The 21,049-nt window shown below is 41.7% G+C and overlaps 1 protein-coding gene across 5 annotated transcripts in view; it reads right to left on the bottom strand.

Moving 5' to 3' along the window:
- PKNOX2 (PBX/knotted 1 homeobox 2) overlaps positions 1-21,049 on the bottom strand; it is a 97,925-nt gene that overhangs the window by 15,106 nt on the left and 61,770 nt on the right. For all 5 annotated transcript variants that reach the window (XM_030964955.1, XM_030964953.1, XM_030964957.1 and 2 more), the window contains 3 exons: positions 13,624-13,732; positions 7,478-7,617; positions 2,803-2,974 (listed from right to left, as the gene is read on the bottom strand). In XM_030964955.1, coding sequence (XP_030820815.1) covers positions 2,803-2,974; positions 7,478-7,617; positions 13,624-13,707 — 396 coding nt within the window. In that variant the 5' untranslated portion in view covers positions 13,708-13,732. The remainder of the gene's footprint in view (positions 1-2,802; positions 2,975-7,477; positions 7,618-13,623; positions 13,733-21,049) is intronic.

Raw genomic sequence — 21,049 nt, 5'->3', positions numbered from 1 at the left:
GTGCAAAGCCTGGGCCTCATTAAAACGTACCCCATAAACCTTAAAAAATTTACACATAAAACATTCCTCTCGCCGAGCTGAAACCTTAAGTTTTACAGCCGCTGTTTGAAATCTTGCATAATATATAAAATTTCAGCTATTCACTCCGGGGCAATAAATCCGGTTTTATGTAACAAAGCGTCTTTGCATTTCAAAGAGTGTTTTTAACTTGCAAATTTTAGTGGTCATCTTTACAAACTGCAAGTTGCCATGGTTGGGAAACACCCTGAAAAATCCAGGGCCAAACTCCAGTGGCAGCTCCACAACGGGGAAAGTGAATTTTTGGTTGGTGGGGATGATAGGTTGAGGCTGGAAAAATCTTTTATTTAGCTTCCTTTTTTGCTTTTTTTTTTTTTTTTTTTTTTTTTTTTTTTTCCCTCCTCAGCAGTTGACACAGGCACAGCACAAGGTGGAGGTGTCGTGCCCAGGATTTCCGCATCCTCCCAGGGCTCGCCAGCCATGAAAGTCAATATTCAAGGGCAAAGGCAAGAAGACCTGACACATATATGTAAAAAAATAAATCTCTCAATTATCTCAGCTCATTTGCTTAGGGTCTCATTTTATGTCCCTGCTCCGCTGCGTCGTATATCTGTCCGGATAAAGAGTTACAGTCCGACGGCGTACGTGCGCGGGGTTGTAAAAAATACAGATGCTGAATTAATTGACTGTGTGGCACTCGGCAGCTGATTGAGTTGATAATGGTGAGATCTGACCTTTTTCTAATTTCTAATTATGTGCATCTTGGCAGCGAGGAATACATGACTCTTATTCTAATGATAGCTAATGCCACTGGCCTTTTCAGCCCTGCTGTGCCATCACCAGTTTCTGGCAAATGGGTGGCGTTAAAAAAAAAAGGAAAAACAATGCCCAAAAAATAACAACAACCAAAACAAGGACAATGTAAATAGAGGAAAAGTGTCAGCTCAAGAGCAGGTTGTAATGTTGAGTTTTGAGCACTGCAAGTCTTTTTAACCCAAAATTCCCTCCCACCAACAGGAATGTGCTTCTCCAGCACCACATCAACCATGTCCTGTCTTGATGCAGATTACCCACACTGAGGTGCATGGCTCCTCCTTTTTTGGTGGAGTTCTGGGCATTGGATAGAAAATATACACCCAGCTATGTACTAGAACCAGGGCAAACCCAGATAAACAGAGATAGAGATATATAGAAAGACATAGCAACAGATATAGAAATACATGAATATGAATGTATCAAGTGCTGTAAGGTCGTACATGGGATCAGTGGGATCAATCCAACTGCCCATGGCCTTGGCACCCAGAGTTGCTTCAGAATATGCCTAAAAACCATGACTGGTGTGATGTGGGGGTTTTTTGAGAAACCACACAAAACCCGAAAATAGCCAGTGTGGATACATTTCCTGCACTATTTGCTGGTGATGTTTCATCTTTATATGTACAGAAATAGGTTTTACTTTCCCAAAATTTTAGATTCTTTTTCCTTCATCTGGCTCCATTTCTCTCCCCTGATGGACCCTTACACCCATTTTTATGCAATTTAATGCAATGGGGGTTTGTTGGTGCACCTCAGCATTTGTTTAGTCCAAAAACTGAAATAATCCCAAACATTGTTTAGGTTATCAGTTACTGGGTTCTTGTGAGTTTGGTTTTTTTTTTGATTGCTTGTCCCAGAGCAATATGCAAAAGGGGGGCTTAGCCTGGACTGCAAGTTTTTTGGAGGGCATTCACAGACTTTTAGTTTAGGGATGTTAAAAAACTCTTCTCCGTAAGTTGAATTGTGTACAAACATGTGGGACTTTACTTCATCTTGAAATCCTCTCTTGCTTAAAAAAAAAAAACAGTTCTTGCACCTAGATGAGTTTTGCTAGTTCTTCCCTTTGTGATATGTGATCATGCAAAATCACCTCCTTGATACCTGCAATACTTGGAAAAAGGAGCCTGTGAATTGCCTGATTTTGCTTCTTTTTTGGGATGGAAATCCCTCTGCTACAAGTCCATGGGGACACATAACCCCTCAGGGGAGGTGTTTTGCTGTTTGCATCATCAGAGGTGTGCAGAATTCCCTCTCAGACCTTGAAAACCTGCTTGTGGAGCATCAGGATGGTGCCACAAACTTGTCTAGCCACATGTTTGCCATGGAGACCATGTGTGGATGCTTTTCTGGACAAAATAACAGGATTTGGGGATATTTCCTGAGGTCCACACAAGAGAAATCCAAAGCAGAGTCTTCTGAGGCACCATCCTGCAGCAATGGATGCAGCAGGAAATTTGAGTTGATGCAGCAGGGAATCCACCAGAACAGGTCCAAGCATTCCAAACCATTGTGATCCATGGCCTTTTCCACAACTTTTTCAGTAAAGTTATCATTCTGCCCTGCTCCTAGGACATGAGCTGGCCATGACACTTCAAACCAGACGGTGCCAGACGAGCATGCTGACACTTCTGCACGTGGCACTGAGGAGCAGTAATTCCTACAGAGACTGCAAGTTTTGGGGCACAAACCAACCAGCAACCTCAGCTGTTTTCAGGAAGCTCGTTGACCCCATGGAGGTTGTGCAGGACAATGAGCCAAAAGGGGCAGGGGGTTGTTCTTACAGGGGATCTTCTGGAAAATATCTCAGAGAAGGTCCTGGAGAAGGTCTCAAAACGTCTGCGGAAAACTGTGCCAAGATGACCAGCACTACAGAGCCCAGAGACATGGTGGTAGATCTTCATTTGTTCCTCACCCCCTACCTTTTCAACACCCCCCAGAAATCATCAGCCAAGACCCAGCTGCCTATACCAGGTTGTCCAGCTCGGGGTCGTCGCTGAAGAAGGGCTTGTGTTCCTGCTCCTGCTGGTGGACAAAGTTCTCAATGTCGACATCGAAGCTGGCTGAGGTGATGCACTCCGAGCCCTGCGTGGCCTGCTCACACTTCTCAAAGAGCAGCGTCAGCAGCGGGAACAGAGGGTGCCTGCAGAGGACAAAGGAGAGCACCCATAACTCCCACTGTTTTGGGTCCCATGTCCATCTTTACCCATCCATCCATCCATCCATCCATCCATCCATCCATCCATCCATCCATCCATCCATCCATCCCTCCATCCATCCATCCATCCATCCATCCATCCATCCATCCATCCATCCATCCATCCATCCATCCATCCATCCATCCATCCATCCATCCATCCATCCATCCATCCATCCATCCATCCATCCATCCATCCATCCATCCATCCATCATCCATCCATCCATCCATCCATCCATCCATCCATCCATCCATCCATCCATCCATCATCCATCCATCCATCCATCCATCCATCCATTCCCTCCCAGTCTGTAAGAACCTGGTGGTGCAAACCTCACTCCCAAGTCACAATGGAAGTGGTCCCTCTAGATCTCTTTCAACAACAACAAAAAAAAAGCTTAAAAATTGTAAAATTCACTATCTCCTCCATCAGGTTTGTTCCAATGTCTTCCATCATTGCACCAAAGACATCATTTCCTAAATAGGTAAAAAGGCTGTCTTGGACATAACCAAGATGTCCTAGAGCCATCTGCTGTCCAAGTGGCTTTTCCTTTCAAGGGTGGACATCAGCACCTGCTCATGGATGGTAATATTTCACCTCAAAATGTCTCTTTTGGTTGGAGATGATGGATGGGGAATTTTATCTGCCTGCAGCATCCTATGGACCAACCTTGTTATGGGTTGCTCCTCCACCAAGAGGTCTCTTTGCACCTCTGACAAGTCCACAAAGATGGGTCAAATACCACTTTTTTCTTACCATGAGATGATCTTGAAAAAAAGATTTATAGTTCTTGAAATCCAAATCTCTCCAATGATGATGCAATATAAAATGCAAATACACAAACAGCACCAAAGCACGTGGACGATACAGGGGTGAAGACCATGGCTCAGGACAAGCCTCTGAGCCCCTCCAGCTGTGCAAATTCAAATCAAAAATGTTTTATGGAGTCTTTCCAGGCAGAAATGCAAAGTGCTCCTGCAGGAATGGCCTCCCACAGCACTCCAGTTATCCGAGCACAATGGGATTGGCTCCACCATTTTATCTCCCAAAGATGGCCCAAAAGATGATTATGAATCACCTCCTGACAGCCTCTTTGAGCCGGAGTCAGGCGAAGGGGTTAAACCCCTTGGCTAAGTCTTCATTTGCAGCCACTAATACCACAGCATATTATAGTTTAATCTGTCCTGATCCTGGTTTAATACAAGATTCACCGAGGCTGGAGCAGAGAGTGGCGAGGGGGGGAAATCATTTCATAATTTCAGTCGCCCCGCTGGAGCTTAGCCAAGGGATATGAAAGGCAAATTCCAGGCGGAAAGTTGAATTATTGGGACTTATGAACGGTGGCACCGCAGCAGGTGCCTGCTGCCATTTCCAGAGCTGCTCCAACAATTAGGAGCAGAGGTGTGGAATTACCCCAAGGATGGGGGTGTGGGGAGGGGAAAAGGGGGTTGCAGCCCCTGAGCAATTTGAGCCCCTTTTCTTTGAGGGGTTGCATTAAGGCCAGCATCACCCCGTGCTCCTCAGTATTGACAATGGGGGCAGTGCTGCTCTGGGCCCCCAGGAAGGTTTGGGGCTGGCCAAAAGGAGGGAGTAGGAGGAGGAAGGAACATGGCTGAGAGGAGAATGGTTTGCTTTTCAGCTGAAAATAAAATGGAATAAAAAATTTAAAACCTAAGATAAAATAAAAATGAAAAAACCAAAGTGGAATCCAATCCTATCAAATCCATCAATAAATAAAAGCGAAATTAAATGAAACAAAGCAATAAAATAAACAACAAAAAAAATAAAATAACATTTAAAAATTAAAAATTAAAATATTTATATTTAAAAAAACCAAAAACAAACACAAGGGGAAATCAGGGGGCCAAGACCCCTAGGGATGGGTTAAAGGAGGGCACCAAGGAGGGCAGTCTTGAGGAGTGCTGGAATCTGGGGGTTTGCCATGAACTTTATGCCAAAATATTGTGGAATTTGGGTGGGGTTTTTTTTCATTTTTGCAGGGGAAAAAACCAACCCAAACCATGCTTTCTCCATTTCCAGCCTTTCCATGCTCACACCATGCAAAGGAAAGGACAGCCTACCACGTCAGATGGAGGTTGTGGCATAAAAATTGAGAGCTGGAGCCCCTCTTTGCCATGAAATTTGCAGTGGGGGGAATAGATGGATATCCAGGATGCACAGAGGAATCAGGAGGATTTTGCCCAGTGTGAGTGTTACAGAGTTGGAAAACCACCCCTATGGCACAAAGGAGAATTTTGGGGTAGAAAAATCTGCTTTTGCTGATTTCAGTTTTGAAAAAAAAAAAATAGTTTGTTTAGTTGGGGTTTTTTTTCTGCCAGGGAATCCTCCAAATGAAAGGGCTGAACCAGCCCTGACATTTTCCTGCAGGAGAGAGGTCGTTTGCAGCCACTAATAAAAAGGATTCGACACGGGCTAATAAAGAGGAATGAATTCCTCTAATGGCCTAATTTCCCACCTTCAGCCGAGCCAGCAGCACAGCGGGCACGTCACAACAGGAATTTTATTTTTTTCATCCCTTTTCCCCTAAAAAAACCTCAAACAACCCAAAACAAAACAACAAAAAAAAAACCCCAAACTACAAAAAATAACCCCACAAAAAGCTCCCCATCAAAATTAATGCAAAGAAATCCACTTGGAAAAATCCAATTTGTGGTGCTCGGGTGATTTAAGCATCATTTCCCTTCAGGAGCACCATCTTCTGTGGTCCAAAATCCATTGGGAAGTCCCAGCCCCATTGTTGCATAAAGTCAAGAAAACACTTTAGCTGGGAGAAAATTGCAGCTGAGAAGTGGCACTGCTGGACCAGTCCCTGCCAAGCTGCTCCCACACCAACAAGGGTTGGGAAGGATTTATTTTTTCCTCTTTTTTCTATTTTTTTTAACAGGTGATAAAGCTCCTGCTAGGGCATAAAACCCGGCAGGGTGACTTGTCCATGGGTTTTTATATTTCCCATCACATTTTCCCAGCAATTTCCCTCCAGCTTGATCGACTGATGCTCACAGCCAATGCCTTCTGCCTTGGTGCAATTATTGAAAATTAACAAAAATCCATTGTTTTGGGTGGAGGGAAATGGACCTAGGAGAGATAAGAAAAATCCTTGTGTGCTTTTGATATCTAATGACATACACACCATCCATTTGAACCAGTGGATAGGGAGACATTCAGCAAAAAAAGGTTAATTTTATGTGTATATACATAATATTTTGCATAAATATATAGTAGGATATATTTGTTTTATATAAAAATATAACTGTGGGATTGTTTTGGCTAGTAGCCAAAATCAAGCGTCCAGGTTTGGGCAATAAGCGCACACGTGGAACTGGACAACAACTTCCCCCCAGTTTTCTGGGGGCAATATCTCCCACAAGGTGTTTTTTCCATGTCTTTGACCTTCCAATTAAGGCTGTGAAAACTCCAGGGTGGGTTGGGGTTTGTTTTCTTCCCTTTATCCCACAAATGCTCCAGAACTCCACAAGGAAGGGCAAAAAAAAGTATTTTTGTCCTCAAATGGCTTCTTTTGCTTTGAGGAAATTATTTCCATCACTGGAAGACCTGCAGTGAATAATCCTTGGTGTTTTCCTGGGAAAGAGTGAGTTTGTTCCACACTTTCATCCGCTTTTTCAGACCTTTCAGCCTTGCAATATTTGATATTTGTAGGACAAATATTTTATTTCCTTCAAGTCTAACCTGCAATTTTTTGGTTCACAAGCCCCCACAGCCCTGGTCATTGATAGGTTAATCCTAAACCTTAACCTTTAATCCTAATTTTATTAGAATATTGTTACTCTTGCATCATTGCTCTGTGATTTGTAAATTATCACATATCACCTGTATAATTAAATCTTACTTATATAATTATACTATTTACATAATTAAAACATTACTTATAGTAGTTATACTATAAGCATATAAGCACATATAAGAATATTATATATTATTATGGCCAAATTGACCAAAAAATGGACTGGAGGAGCCCCCCATCCCTTGCCCATTACTGCCCACATCCTGTACAGATGCAGGAATAGCACATTTCAGGTTAATGTGTGATTCACTCCTTGTTCAGCCTTAAGTCACATGGCTTTGTCCCCAAAAAGGTAAATTTAGGGGTTTTTTAAATATTTTGAAGGGGCAGAGATGCTGCAGAACAATATCCACGAAGGAGCTCCATCACCACACGTTACAATCAATGGTTATTATTGCTAAAAAGGAGCTAATTGCTAATTCCCCCTTCCCATGTGTTAATTAATGCATTAGAAGAACAGCAGATTAATAAGGCATAATAATAACGAACGCATCAACCAACCAATGCATTAATTAATGCATCACCGAACTGATGCAACAACCCACAATAATGGAATAATTGATGCATTACAGCAACGAAACCATTAATTAAAAGGCATTAATGAATGCAATTAGCTTGCCTCACCTGTAGACAGCCCTCTTGTCGGCCTCCAGCTGTGCCTGGGGGTCGCCGCCCGCGGTCGGCACCGGAGCGTTGGCGGCCGCCGCCGGCGTGGTGAGGTGCACGGGCTGGGCTTTGGTGGGCTGCTGGGCTGTGGCTGTCATCTGGGGAGGGCAGGGGATAAAGGAGAGAGGGGAAAAACAATGTGAAATAAAATATAATAAAATGGAAACAGGGCTTGTTGTGCTTTCCTGACGGGTTTCGCGGCGTTCTGCGCGGGATTTGGGGAGTTCGGGATGCAGCGCTCTAGGCTTTGCTGGGCTGCGGCTGTCATCTGGGGAGGGCAGGGAGTAAAGAGGGGAGGGGGAAAATAATGTGAAATAAAATAAAATAAAATAAAATAAAATAAAATAAAATAATAAAAAAAGGGTTTGTTGTGCTTTCCTGATGGGTTTTATGGTGCTCTGCATGGGATTTTGGGAGTTGGGGATGCAGCACTCTAGGCTTTGTTGGGCTGTGGCTGTCATCTGGGGAGGGCAGGGAGTAAAGGGGAGAGGGGGAAAAGAATGAGAAATAAAATAAAATAAAATTAAATTAAATTAAATTAAATAATAAAATAAAATAAAAACAGGGTTTGTTGTGCTTTCCTGACGGGTTTCGCGGCGTTCTGCGCGGGATTTGGGGAGTTCAGGATGCAGTGCTCTAGGCTTTGCTGGGCTGTGGCTGTCATCTGAGGAGGGCAGGGAGTAAAGGGGAGAGGGGAAAAAGAATGTGAAATAAAAAAAATACAATAAAATAAAAAAAACCCAGGGTTTGTTGTGCTTTCCTGACGGGTTTCGCGGCATTCTGTGCGGGATTTTGGGAATTTGGGATGTAGTGCTCTTGTGGGGCAGGTAAAACATACCCAGGCATTCTGTGTGCCTGGAAAGAGAAGGTTTAGATTTTTACACATTTTCCCCCACTTTTCCCACTTTTCACTGGGGGAAATACAGGAAAACACTCCCACCATCTCTATTGTGCGGGGTAATTTAGGCAGGGATGTTTCACACAAGTCCCAGATTAAATCAGCTGCAGCACCGTGGCTTGCCAAGAGCTCTTTCAAAGCAGGTATTACTGTCTAGACAGAGTCATTTTCAATTTTATCCCAAAATTAGGTGAGCCTCTTCCAGCTCGCCAAGCCCAGCAATGAGTCACCTCAGAGCTGTGAGAAGACAGCCAAAAAAACTCAATTTTTTTGGTGCCCATGCCCAAATCACCCAACTTTAGCCCCAGTGCTGCCATCATGGGAATGTGAAATAAATCGCTCTGACTACAAATATTGTGCTTATTTTAAAAACAGCAATGATTTCAGGTAAATATGAATCTTTAAGATGGGAGATGTGCTTGTGCCTGTGCTCCTGTGAATCCCTGAGCATCCTTCCAACATCCAACACCTTCTGGAACAGGGCAACACCTATTTAGGGGCAGTTTTTGCTTAAAACTTGAAAAAAATCTGAATTACTCATTGTCAGACTTCAGATAGGTCCAACCTAGCCTTTGCATTACCATCAAAAGATTCCTTTAAAAAAAACTTCTGGGAGAATTTGAAATAACTGAGGCTCAAATGCATCAGCAGCACCCCAAATCCAGAGGTTTCAGCCTAAAATCCCAGGGAAAAACTGTTACAAAGTGGTTGGTTTGCCTGCCTCTCTGCTGAAATTTGTGCAAAAATTAGTATTTGCCTATTTTTACCTGTAAATGTTCAGCCTTCCCTTGAGGCACGGAGCAAAAGGGAGCTCTGGTTCTTGCTAAACATTTTACATATAATTTTAATTTATACATCATTTTATATCTATAAAAATTATATATAATTTTATATTTTATATATAATTTTAATATATAGTTTATTTATTATATATCATTGCTAAACATTATATATATAGTGCATTTATTTGTCTAATACATTTATTTCTTCCTGTCTGTGTTTTGATATAAATAATATATATTATTTATTTGTCTGATACATTTATAAATTTATTTCTGTATTTATACAGAAATGGACTTATATGTACTTTTTATTTATTTGTCTAATATACCTTTAAATTTATTTGTGATTGTTGATATATAAAAATGTTCATATACATAAATTATCACGTCATTAATTAGTGTAAATGCAATACGTATCTTTATACAAAAATATGTAAAACTTTATAAACCCAAGCTGGACCAAAATCATGACACCTTCTGCTTTTAAAATGTTTGCCTTTAATATCTCCTGCCTGACCTTTTGCTGTCGCTTTTTTTCCATTTGTTTTTTTTTTTCCTTTTCAATCTCTTTTATTGTTCATAACTCCAAAGTTGGGCTCCAGCACCTGCAAATTCACTTGGCTCTATTTAATTTCCAACTCTCCCAACAGGTTCAATTTCTGTCCCTCTTCCCCTCCCTGGTGCTAAAGAAATGAGTGAAGTTTGGGCTTCACTTCCCCTCCTGATCCCAGCAGTTGGGATTTCTCTTTTTTCCCCCCCATTTTCCATTTAAAACCAGAATGCAGAAGATTTTGGGATAATCCAGCCACATCACTGAATATCTCTTCATCTTTTTTCCCTTTTCCCTTTTTTTCCCCCCCCACCACCATCACACTTATTTACCAGGATTCCAAAGCCCTTTTTGCATCCTGCCAAGTTGAATATTTCCAGCCAAGTCTGCAACTAATTGAGCTATTACCCAAAAAAAAAAAAAAAAGCTTCCTTTGGGGCTGCTCTGAAGCCATTACCTCACCTTGGACTAAAGAAAAGAACAAAAAATAAGTAAAAAAATAATTCCAAAAAGAAGGGAGAGGATGCTGAGATGGGGGAGGATTTGCAGCTGAATTAGGGAGGAGGGAAAAAAATGGAGCCCAAACTGGAATTTGGGGGAGCAGGTGGGGAGGGAAAAGGCAGCAGATTCTTGGTAGCAGGAAAATGGGAAATAGGAGGAAATATTTGGGTGTAAAAGTTGTAAATTTTGATTAAAAAAAACACAGGTGCGTTTTGGTTTGGTTTCTTTTTCCCATGGAAAATGGCCAAAAATAGTTGGAGGAGGAGGGGAAAAAAGGTAAATGGAAAAGGAAAATAAAAAGCACAAAAAGTTATGTTTGAAAAGCAGCAAAAAAGTGAAGAAAAAATTATAATGGTGACAATAATTATGTAAACTGTTAAAAATTTATTAAAATATGTTTCAAATATGTTCAAAATGTGTTTACAAATATATTGGAAAAGCAAAGCTTTAAAATGTTACAAATATGTTCAGAGATGTGAAAACCAAAAAATGTTTTATAAATATGTTAAAAATTTATTTTAAATGCAGAAAAATGTATAAAATACATTTGTAAAAATCCAAAATGCTTTAAAATGTAGAAAATACAAAAAGAGATGCTAAAATGTTGAAAAAAAATTTAAATTATGTTCAAAATATCCTTAAAAATACATTTTACATATAGAAAATATAAAATTTAAATAAATAAATTAAATACATTTAAATATATATGTCCCTGTTATAATCACCAAAAAAGCACTTTTTATGGGGAGGAGGGGAGGAGGAAAGATACTTTTACCACTTTCTGTGTTGAAAATGATGAAAAATCAACTTCTCCATCTGATTTTTAAATTTTTTTTCAAAATATATTTCTAGACTAAGTTATTTATTTATTTATTTGTTGGTCATTTTTGTCCCTGTTGTAACCACTTGGGGGGAAGATGCTTTTTATCACTTTCTGTGCTGAACTTTATGAAAAATTAACCCAATTTTTAACAACACTTTTTCTTAAATATATTTTTAGAATAAATGAATTGATAAATAAAGAAATCCCCCTTCTTCCCTTTTTTTGTCCCTCTTGTGACCACCTAAGGAGCATTTTTTTTGGTAGGGCAAAGCTGCTTTCACCACTTTTGATGCTAAAAATACCAATTAAAAAAAAAAAACCTTTTGGCATTGAAGTGGCTGAAGATTCTTCCTCAGCTTTTGGTTGCCATTCATTACAGAAAACTGATTTTAATACAGATTTTAATTTTCAACAGGTAGAGGACTCAATCAGACCATGCTTGGTGTAAAAGATGCTCCATGTTCCACTCCTTTAACAGATTCCAGGGATTAATGAAGCATTTTTTCCTTCCAAAAGGAAGCTTTTCCCATCATTTCTGCTTCGTTTTTGCTGTTTCTGACAGTGAGGGTGACAGCTTGCACAGCCTCTGCTGTAAAACATGAATGCAAAGTTCCCCAAATCCCTTTTTTTAGCACTTTTCTCCCCAAAGTGCTTCCCTTGATGAGGAGGAGCTCTGATAATCAATAATTTTTCCATTTATCCACTCCTCCCCGTTTCTTCCCCACTTCTGGAGAGAAGAAATTTGTGTAATTTGCTTTTCCAATCCCTAGAAATCCCAAATTTTCAGGTGAAAAGTTCACAGCACTCGCAGACGAGTCAAAAAAAATATACAATCAATTCTTTGGCTGCAGCTTTTCCTTCCAAACCCACTAAACGCTTGAGCAACCTCCTTGATGAGGTAAAAAAGGAAGGATTTGGTCAGCAAAGCTCTTGAGGGTCCCCAAAATTCGATGTGTTCAAACAGGGGGCAGAGAAGGGACAGGGAGGGAGAAGGGAGAGGGGACGTCTCCAAAGGATGCCAGGGAAAATGTCGCTATTTTAAAAGTCCCTTAAATTGCCCATTAGGACTCAAACGGTGCCGTGGCTCCCCGCTGTGTAAGCGAGAAAGGGAAAAAAAAAAATTTGGAAAAAAAAAACCCCAGCCCTACTCAAGGCAGAGCAGCGAAGCGAGCAAATGATGACACAGAAGTTGGAGGAGCCATAAAACCCCACCGAGGTGTCGTTTGCGAGAAGTGACCTTTTCCCACCAAAGGAAATGAGGAGAAAGGAGACACGGGTGGCTCCAAGGGGGGGTGTAAAAGTCAATTTATTTATTTTAGCTTGCAGAGGACAGGCTTGGGGGGGTGAGTTTTTTGGTGGGTTTTTCGTTTTCTTTTTTGTTTTTTTTTTTTTCTTTATTTTTCTTTCTTTTTTTTTTTTTTTTTGTTTGTTTGTTTGGGGTTTTTTGTTTTGGTTTTTTTGTCGGATTTTTTGGTTTTTTTTTTTGGGAGGGGAGATTTTTCTGCTTTTGCAGATGAGAAACGCAGCAAATAAGGAAAAGCTTGAAATCTCCCACACGAACACAAAAAAAAAAGCTGCTTTGAACATGGAGCTGCCTCAGTGCACAATACAGATCACCTCTGCTCAGTCTTTGTAGCCGGGAAAGCAGAAATGCGATATAAATTTATCCCTAAAAAATTCTCAGCATTTTTTAGGGGTAAATTTAGGCTTCAAGGTGCAGGACCATCTCCAAAATCCATTTTTTAGGCTTCAAGATGCAGAACCATCCCCAAAATCCATCCTCAACTCCCAAGTCCAGCCCTCTGGGGTGCTCCAGAAGAGTTTCTCTTGGACAAACTCCTCTTCTTATAATAACTTGACTCCATAACGATGCTTGAAAAAGTTACTTGACTGCTTAGAGCACCACTGGAGATGAAATCTTTTTTTCTCCCCTGCCACAGGTTATTAAAAAATGCCATTGAAATAAATCAAAGGCCATTCCTATGACTAGGCCTGTCCTGGTTTAGCCAAATGTTCCAAATGTTCCCAGCTATTTAACCTGCTGGTTGCAATCATGCCACCATGTCAGCTTTCCAAGAAGACCCAAAGACCCCAAAAATCACAGAATCACAGAATTTACAAAATTCACAGAATCACCAGGTTGGAAAAGACCTTCAAGATCATCAAGTCCAACCCATCCCCAAGACCTCAACTCAACCCTGGAACCCAGTGCCACATCCAGGCTTTGTTAAACACACCCAGGGATGGTGACTCCACCACCTCCCTGGGCAGAACATTCCAGAACTTTATCACTCTTTCAGTAAAAAACCATTTTTCTAACATCCAACCTAAATTTCCCTAGGCACAGCTTAAGACATAAGAGAAAAAGGGGGAAAAGCCCATAGTTTTACCCAAAATCTTTCCATCTTGCAGACTGACAGAAGAGGTTTTAATTCTGGCAGTCTCTGAGATGAATGCTCTGGGGTGAAATATTGTGCAATGGGCATTATTTGGGAAATCAAGGCAATGAATGCAGGAGCTGGGGGTCCTGGGGGTCTGGAGGACACTCACCTGTGGGCTGTCCTGGTAGGGAGGAGGAGGCACTGTCTGGGTGGCCATCATGGTCAGAGCTGGTGCAGGGGAGACATGGTGCATCCTGCTTGGGACTCACATCGAGAACCTGTGGGCAGGAGAACAGAGCTCTGGAGTACCAGGGATCTCCCCACCCCTGAAAAATCCCACAGAAAGGGAAGGGAAAACGAAAGGCAGAGAGGAGAGGTGACATTCCTCACACTGCCTTCTGCCACACAGTCCCTGGAAGAAACTCGAGGCGGTTTGATGAGCCTTATCGTGATTTGATGATTTTTTTGAGATTTGTGATTTTGGATAAGGAATGCATTGGGGGGAAGAGAAGCAGGGAGATCTTCACTTGGAGATGAAAGTGCCATCAGTAAAACCTATGATATTTTCTCCCCTGTGAACCCTGGCACACCCAGGGTATTTTCTTCCCACCCCTCATGCCTAACCACACTGCCTAAATGGGGATTTCCATCCCCTTTCCAGCTATTCCTCTTTTCTGGAAGCAGAAGGACAAACCATAAATACAAAACTTGCCATTTTTTAAATTATACACTAAACCCTCTCAAAATGATGTGTCTCTTTGCCTTTGGTCACCACAGAATCACATCCTCAGAAGGGACATTGAGAATCCAATGTGGAGATTCACCAACATATTTAATATATTTATTTATTATTTTATTTAACATATTCCTATGCTGTGCACTCCAACCCAGCTGTCTCCTGTGCTGAGGTGACTGACCCCAAGATGATTGAATGCACAGAAATGTGGAAACTCTTGTTTGATTTGAGCCAGGGAGCAAACCTGGATTTTGCACACCCCATAAACTGAGGAGATGGTCCTTACACTGCCTCCAACCTCTCTGGACACTGCTGCTTTCCCTAAAATGCAGTTATCTGGGAGAAAAGCAGACTAATTTTTTTTTGTATCTTCAGGTCCAAAGGAGATGGAGAAAAAGAGGGGCACCAGGAAGGGAGCGCTTGGTTGGGAGAAGTCCCCAACAAACAGGCCTGGTGGTAGATGTGACCCAAAAGCAATTCTTGGCCCTGAAAATACCTCCTCCCCACTACACTGCAGCTGTGTGGCTGCTTCAGAAAGAAAAGCCAATAATCTTGCCTGAATTCTTAACAAACTCTGCCCTGTCCTCTCTGTGGCTCGGAGCTCTGGTTTGGGCCAACTCACAAAGTTACCCAAAAAATCTTCTTGGGAGCCCCTTTCTTCTTGCAATGCCTCCTTTCTGTAAGAGATGACACCTCCCCATGGATGTCCCCACTGTGATGCACTGGCTTCTTATCTGGGGAAAAGCCATGGCAGCACCCCATGAGGAAATGCAGAAAGTTATGGAAGTCCCCAGATACTGTCAGGGAATAGAACACAAAACCAGTGTAAGCACTGCTTTCACCAGGAAACGGTGACAGGCAGGAAGGTGCAAGGAAGAGGAGAAAAGGCATTGATGAGCTCAGTCAAAACTGAGGCACATTTGGGAATCTTTGTGAAAAATGTAATCCTCTCTATGACATTGTTTTGGGGGAAGAGGTGCAATATTCTGATTTTCTCGAGGCTTCAGGCTTTGCCAGGCACTAAGTTCACAAATGCACACATCCAAATGGAAAGCCAAGTACTGTGTGCATGGGATGAACATCAGCAACTCTTCTTTATTTTGCATGAATAAATGAGGTTATTCTTTCTTATACTTTGCACAAATATGGATAGCCCACGAATCGAATACTAAGAAATCACACCCAAAATCCTGTGCATTGTGAAGGTAGATCAGGGTTCTTGCCTGACACAGACCTCTAGCAGTGAGGATATTGCATTTATGGGATTAAAATGATGCTCTTCATCTTTTTCCTCCCAACAGCAAAATAGCAGGAGGCAAAATTATCTGCTCCTGAGTGAACTCACAGCTTAAAACCTTTGATGTCCAATGTCAAACTCAGCTCACAGCTGCAGGCACACAAATATCCCTGTCCTCGGGGGGCAACACCCAGGGAAAAACCTCCCCACCAGAAAGAGTTTCAGCTGGGGAAAAGCAGAATTAAGCACTGTGACAGTCTGGACATCTGTGTGGGAAGCTAAAAAAAAAAAAAAGACATTGCTATTTTGGGAAAAATACCCTGCTTGGCATCTATTGTTCCTGCCAAGAGAGATCCTACAGCCAGCACGTGGCGGTTTGCTGGGGGGTGTGAGCTTTTTGGGTGAGTCTATTCCCAGAAGGTGGCAGCCCAGAGCCCAATTTAATTGCTGAATAATATCTAAGCTGCTCAAATCAAGCTGTTCATTGAGGTTTATGGGTGATGATTTGTTTGGAGAATAGAACTGACAGATAAATGTGGGGGGAAAAAAAAGGGATAAAGCGGGAGAGTGGGAGACAGCTGTTGCCAATAGCAATATATTTATTTATCTTGGGGGAAACAAATGCACTCAGGCACTGTAAATACCCAGGAAATGTCTGGTGGCCACAGGAAAAGCTGGACAGGTGTTTCACGTGGGAGCCCCAGCCATGAATCTCAGGATAACAGGGCAGAGCTGTCAGCCCCATGGATTTATCAGCAGCCAGCACAGGGAAGGGTTGAAAGCTGCCATTATGTGCATTAACCCTTTCTTATTTTTTGTATTTTTGTTTTATACATTAATCCCCTCTCTTTTCTTTCTTTCCCCCACTTAAATTAATTTTTGACTTTGACTATGGGCATCCAGGTATTGGCAGGAGCACAGCATCACCAAACCCCTGCCAACTCCTTCCAGCCCACCTCAGGGAAATGTTCAAATCGTGGGTGAAGAGAGAATTCTGGGGAGCAGGGAGGGCAGGAATTGCAGCCAGCTCCTGGGGGATTTGCACAGACGAAAGAAATGGTGAGCAATAAAAACCCATAAAGGCTCTTTCATTTCCGGAAGCAGCAGTACTTCACATTTTGGCAGTGACTTGAGATCAAAGTATCCTAAATTTCCTTATGAAATAAAATTATTTCAGCTATCACTGAAATGTTGCCATTACTTTGGAAATGTATTTCCCAAAGAGCTTGCCTATCTAAAAGACTCTCAGATTTATAGGCTGGGGTTTTTTACCAGCAATATATTACATCCTTTTTCAAGTAAAAATAATTAAAGACTAAGTTGAAAAGTTGGGGTTTTTTTCCATGATGCCTTAAAACATTTAAAATACCAAAGTATTGCCAGTCACCCTCCAGGTGAATATGACCTCCTTGATTAATAAAACAGCCATAAACCCATCTTAGAATGGTTAGGGCTGGTCAGAATTGGGGCTGAATAAAAAAAAATTTAAAATCCTTTTATGGACTCTACATCAGTGTTTTCAAAGCAAAATGTTAATCTGTAAAGCACAACTCTTGTTTCTGAGCCAATGGGAAAACAAAGATCACTTTTTCCAGCTTATTGAGAGGCTTCTGCCCCACAGCAACACATGCGACTGATAATGGAGGATTCTACACAAAAAATCAGAAAATCAACTTCTCAGCCTTATCTTCTCCACCTGAAGCATCAAAATAATTAGAGATACTTAAGGATTTTTTTTTTACCAGCCATGGAAGGTATTTTCCTGTATGAAGGGAAGTTTGCCTTTTCTGGAGGGGATTTTTTGAAGAGGAGAAGCTGTGAGATTCTCAGCGACGCCGTGTCAGTCACGCCCTCTCCACAGCAGGCTGAGAGTTTTTTATGTCACCATCTTCACAGAGGGCTTGTGCAGGCTGCAGTTTATGATATATGCACTCAGCTAAGTTAAAATGAAGAAATACAGCAGAGGAGGGATGGAGAGGGTCCTCCAGAGGACAATACATCTCACCCAGAGCCACCAGGACAGGCTCGCCCTCCAGGGGTGATGCCAACTCCTGATTGCCCATAAAGTGAATTAAGAGTGACCCTCTCCTCTTGAATGTCTCATTTCTATCAACAAATCTCCACCTTTTTTTGCCTCTTTTTACCAAAATTACCCTGAAAGATGAATAGCAGGTTTTCATGTCATTACAGGAAGTCCTTTATGCGACCTCAAGCTTGCTAAAATTAAACAAAGTGCTATTAAATGGTCAAAAGCAGAAAATAATCCAATTTTTCAAGACATTACCCATTCTTGGCCATTCCTCCATGTTCAAGGTTGCTTCCAAACATGTTGCTCATGTAACATCTCATCTGGGGAGATCAGGAATGCTTGTGCCATCAAATAGCTTTAATTTTTTTAAGAATATATCACGGCCAAATTTCCTCAATCCAGTTTCAGGAGGTCTTTTTTGCACTGGGAGCATCTAAATGCTGACCTCCCTGCCCCCCCCAGTATCCTGTTATTAGTTATTGCCTGGTAAAAAAAAAAAAAAGGAGGAATTGAGTCTGTGTTTCTGCTACAAGGATGGGTTAAAGCAGATACTGACTTGATATATCTGTAGAACAAAGTCTAGACCAGACTTTTCTGGTTTTCTCCTTAAAAAAACAGTTGGTCAACACATAAGCACTGGGATAAAAGGGAGAGGGAAATACCATGTTGGACAATGCCAAAAAAACTCATGCCAAACCCTGGTTTGGAATGTCAGTGGATGGGCTCCTGAGAACCAGGAAAAGAGCATTTATTTATTTAATATTTTCACCTAGGTATTTCATATTTTCTTCTTTTTGTTTAAGATTTACATGTATTTATTTATTATTTGTATTTATTTAATTAATATGTCCCAATCCTCCTCCCAGCTTCAGCTCCACAGAAAGGATGGAGCTGCTTCAGTGGATTTCTGATGAGAACAACAATTACTGCTAAATATTTCTCTCCTCTCCAAAGATACCCATCTCTGAAAGGCTCCAGGGATATCTCTGCAACATAAACATGAGAATAAAACCTGCAAGAGCCAGTCAGAGCTTTAGCAGACAAGGTTAATGTACCTTGAACAGCAGCATTAAACAACTTTGCTCATTTTTTTAAGTGGAGAGCTGAGATACCTACATACATTTTAAAGTGTTATTTTTATAGGGGAAGACCATTAAGGCACCTTCCAAAACAAACTGGCACAGGGAAACATCAAAGAAGCTTCTTCAAAGTAACCTGAGAATACTTGAATTTTGTGCAACCCAGCCCTCTGCCCAAGAAAAGTTCCCAAAAGAGCAAGTTGTGATATTTTTTCAGCAAATCAAAAAGCTTTGAAGTGAAGTGTAGCTGGGGAACCCCAAAAATGTAGAAACCTCCTCTTGCTGGGCATGAAATGTCTAAAAAACATTTCTGGTTGCCTTATAAAAAATAGGGAGCAGATGAATGTTTTAACAGTTCTTCTCTGAGAACAATTAATGGCCAAAGTCTAAAGTCTTGCCCTATGCTTTCAAACCTTGGCTTGTGCTCTTCGTTCTCCATCTCATGGAGAGTGATGAGTCAGGAATCAGTCGCTGAGCTCCCACATTTCCATCCTGCAAACACCAAATCCCAAACCCACAGTGGCCATGAGAAGTGACAGAATCACAGAATGATCTGAGCTGGAGAGGACCCACAAGGATCCTCGAGACCAGCTCCTGGCCCTGCTCAGGACCATCCCCAAGAGTCACACCACACACCTGAGAGTATTGTCCAAATGCTTCTTGAGCTCTGCTCACCTTGAGCCATGCCCAGTGCCCTGGGAGCCTGTTCCTGTGCCCAGGCACCCTCTGGGTGAAGAACCTTCTCTCTAATACCCAACCTAAACCTGCCCTGACACAACTTCAGGCTGCTCCTTTGGGTTGTGCCACCGGGCACCACAGAGCAGCAGTCAGGGTTTGCCCTTCCTCTCCCCCTCACAATATTTGCAATATTTATGAATTCTACAAACTTCTGTCCCAAGACCAAAGGTGACATCAGCGCTGTTGCTTGAGTAGCTGAGAAGAAACACACTCAAAAACAGTCTTGGTCTGCAAAAATTAAACCATTATTCAAGTTTTTCCATTCCAAACCGACACCAGCAGTCCTTCACCAGTGTCCTGGTTTCAACCGGGACAGAGTGAATTTTTACAATTGCTTGGAGGGGGGCTTGACCAGACCCTATTATTATTATTATTATTATTATTATTATTATTATTATTTATTATTATTATTATTATTATTATTGTGGTGGTGGTGATGTTGTTTTGTTGTTGTTGTTGTTGTGTTGTTGCTGTTGTCGTTCTTCTTCTTCTTCTTCTTAATTTATTATTAATTTATTATTATAATTATTTAATTCTATTTATTTGTTTGTTTGTTTGTTTCTTTATTTGATAGCACTGCCAGGGGCAGGGGAAAGGGACTCTCTCTTCTGAGAAGAAGGGAAATCATTCTCCTGGAGCAGGCATGGAGGATAGATCAATGTGGTAATGCTGGTCCTGACCCAAGGGAGCTCTTTGGGGGCATTGCTGGGGTCAGGTTAAGCTCTGTGTTCTCTTTCATGCATTTTTGGTTTTTGTATTGCTGCTGTTACAAGTTCCTTTTCTTATCTCATTGCTGTTTCCAGTAGATTGTTCTTATCCCAACCCATCTTTGCCTCCAATCTTTTCTCTACAGGCAGGAGAAGGGAAGCAAGTGAGCTGCATGGAGTTTTGGAGACTTGGGGAGGGGGCACTAACTTGGGGAATACTGTTATTGAATAACAACCACCAATTTCTCTGTCCCTGCAAATATCACAAAGTGCAAACAGACCAATGCCAGTGCAAGACCCACCTGCAACCTCAACACTGCCAACAATTCTGGCACAGATCCCACCACAAACCAAGGACTGTTTGTAAATGTTGCTGCAGTCCATGAACACCCCATAATCAATACTGCAATTTTCCATATTTTTAGATACAGTTTCAACTTAACGCCTTCCTGGGGTGTTTGTTTTGCAACTCAAATCTCACAGGTTTTATGCAAATCTCCCAAAACCTCCATGAGTAAACATGGACATACACCTGATTTTTGGTGGACTTGCTGCAAACAGCAGAGTGAACCCAACTGCAGAAACACAGGTGAGGTGTGTGAGTGCAAAGACTTTCCTGACTGGGAAAGTCAGGAAAGCAGCAATGCCACAGTACACCAAATAAAATCCTCCCTTAAATCTGCCTCATTTCTTGCTGTATCCTGCTATCACACTTGGAAATTTTCCCCTTGGGATGGGGAAAAACTCCCTCTGGAGCCCCATAAGGCAGATAAACCAGAGTTCTTGACTCACTGAGTTTTCATTTCACATCCCTCACTTGCAGCTCTCTGGCTCCTCCTTGTCTTGCCTTCCCCCTGAATTTTCTATGTAAAATGTAAAGTTCCTATGAAAAATGCCTCTGCTGAACAGAAAACAAAAATAAGGTTTCCCTTGAGGCATGTCAGGCTTTCTGGCACCTACAGGGAGCTGTCCCTACCCAAACCGTGAGCCAAGGCACTGAAGATTGAGATGGGAACACCTTGATTAATCACCACAATTGAAACATTTTTCATTTGCCCATTTGAAAGCA

The sequence above is a fragment of the Camarhynchus parvulus genome, chromosome 24, assembly GCF_901933205.1.
Source record: "Camarhynchus parvulus chromosome 24, STF_HiC, whole genome shotgun sequence".
Taxonomy (NCBI): Eukaryota; Metazoa; Chordata; class Aves; order Passeriformes; family Thraupidae; genus Camarhynchus; species Camarhynchus parvulus.
This window is presented reverse-complemented; position numbering and strand designations above follow the sequence as displayed.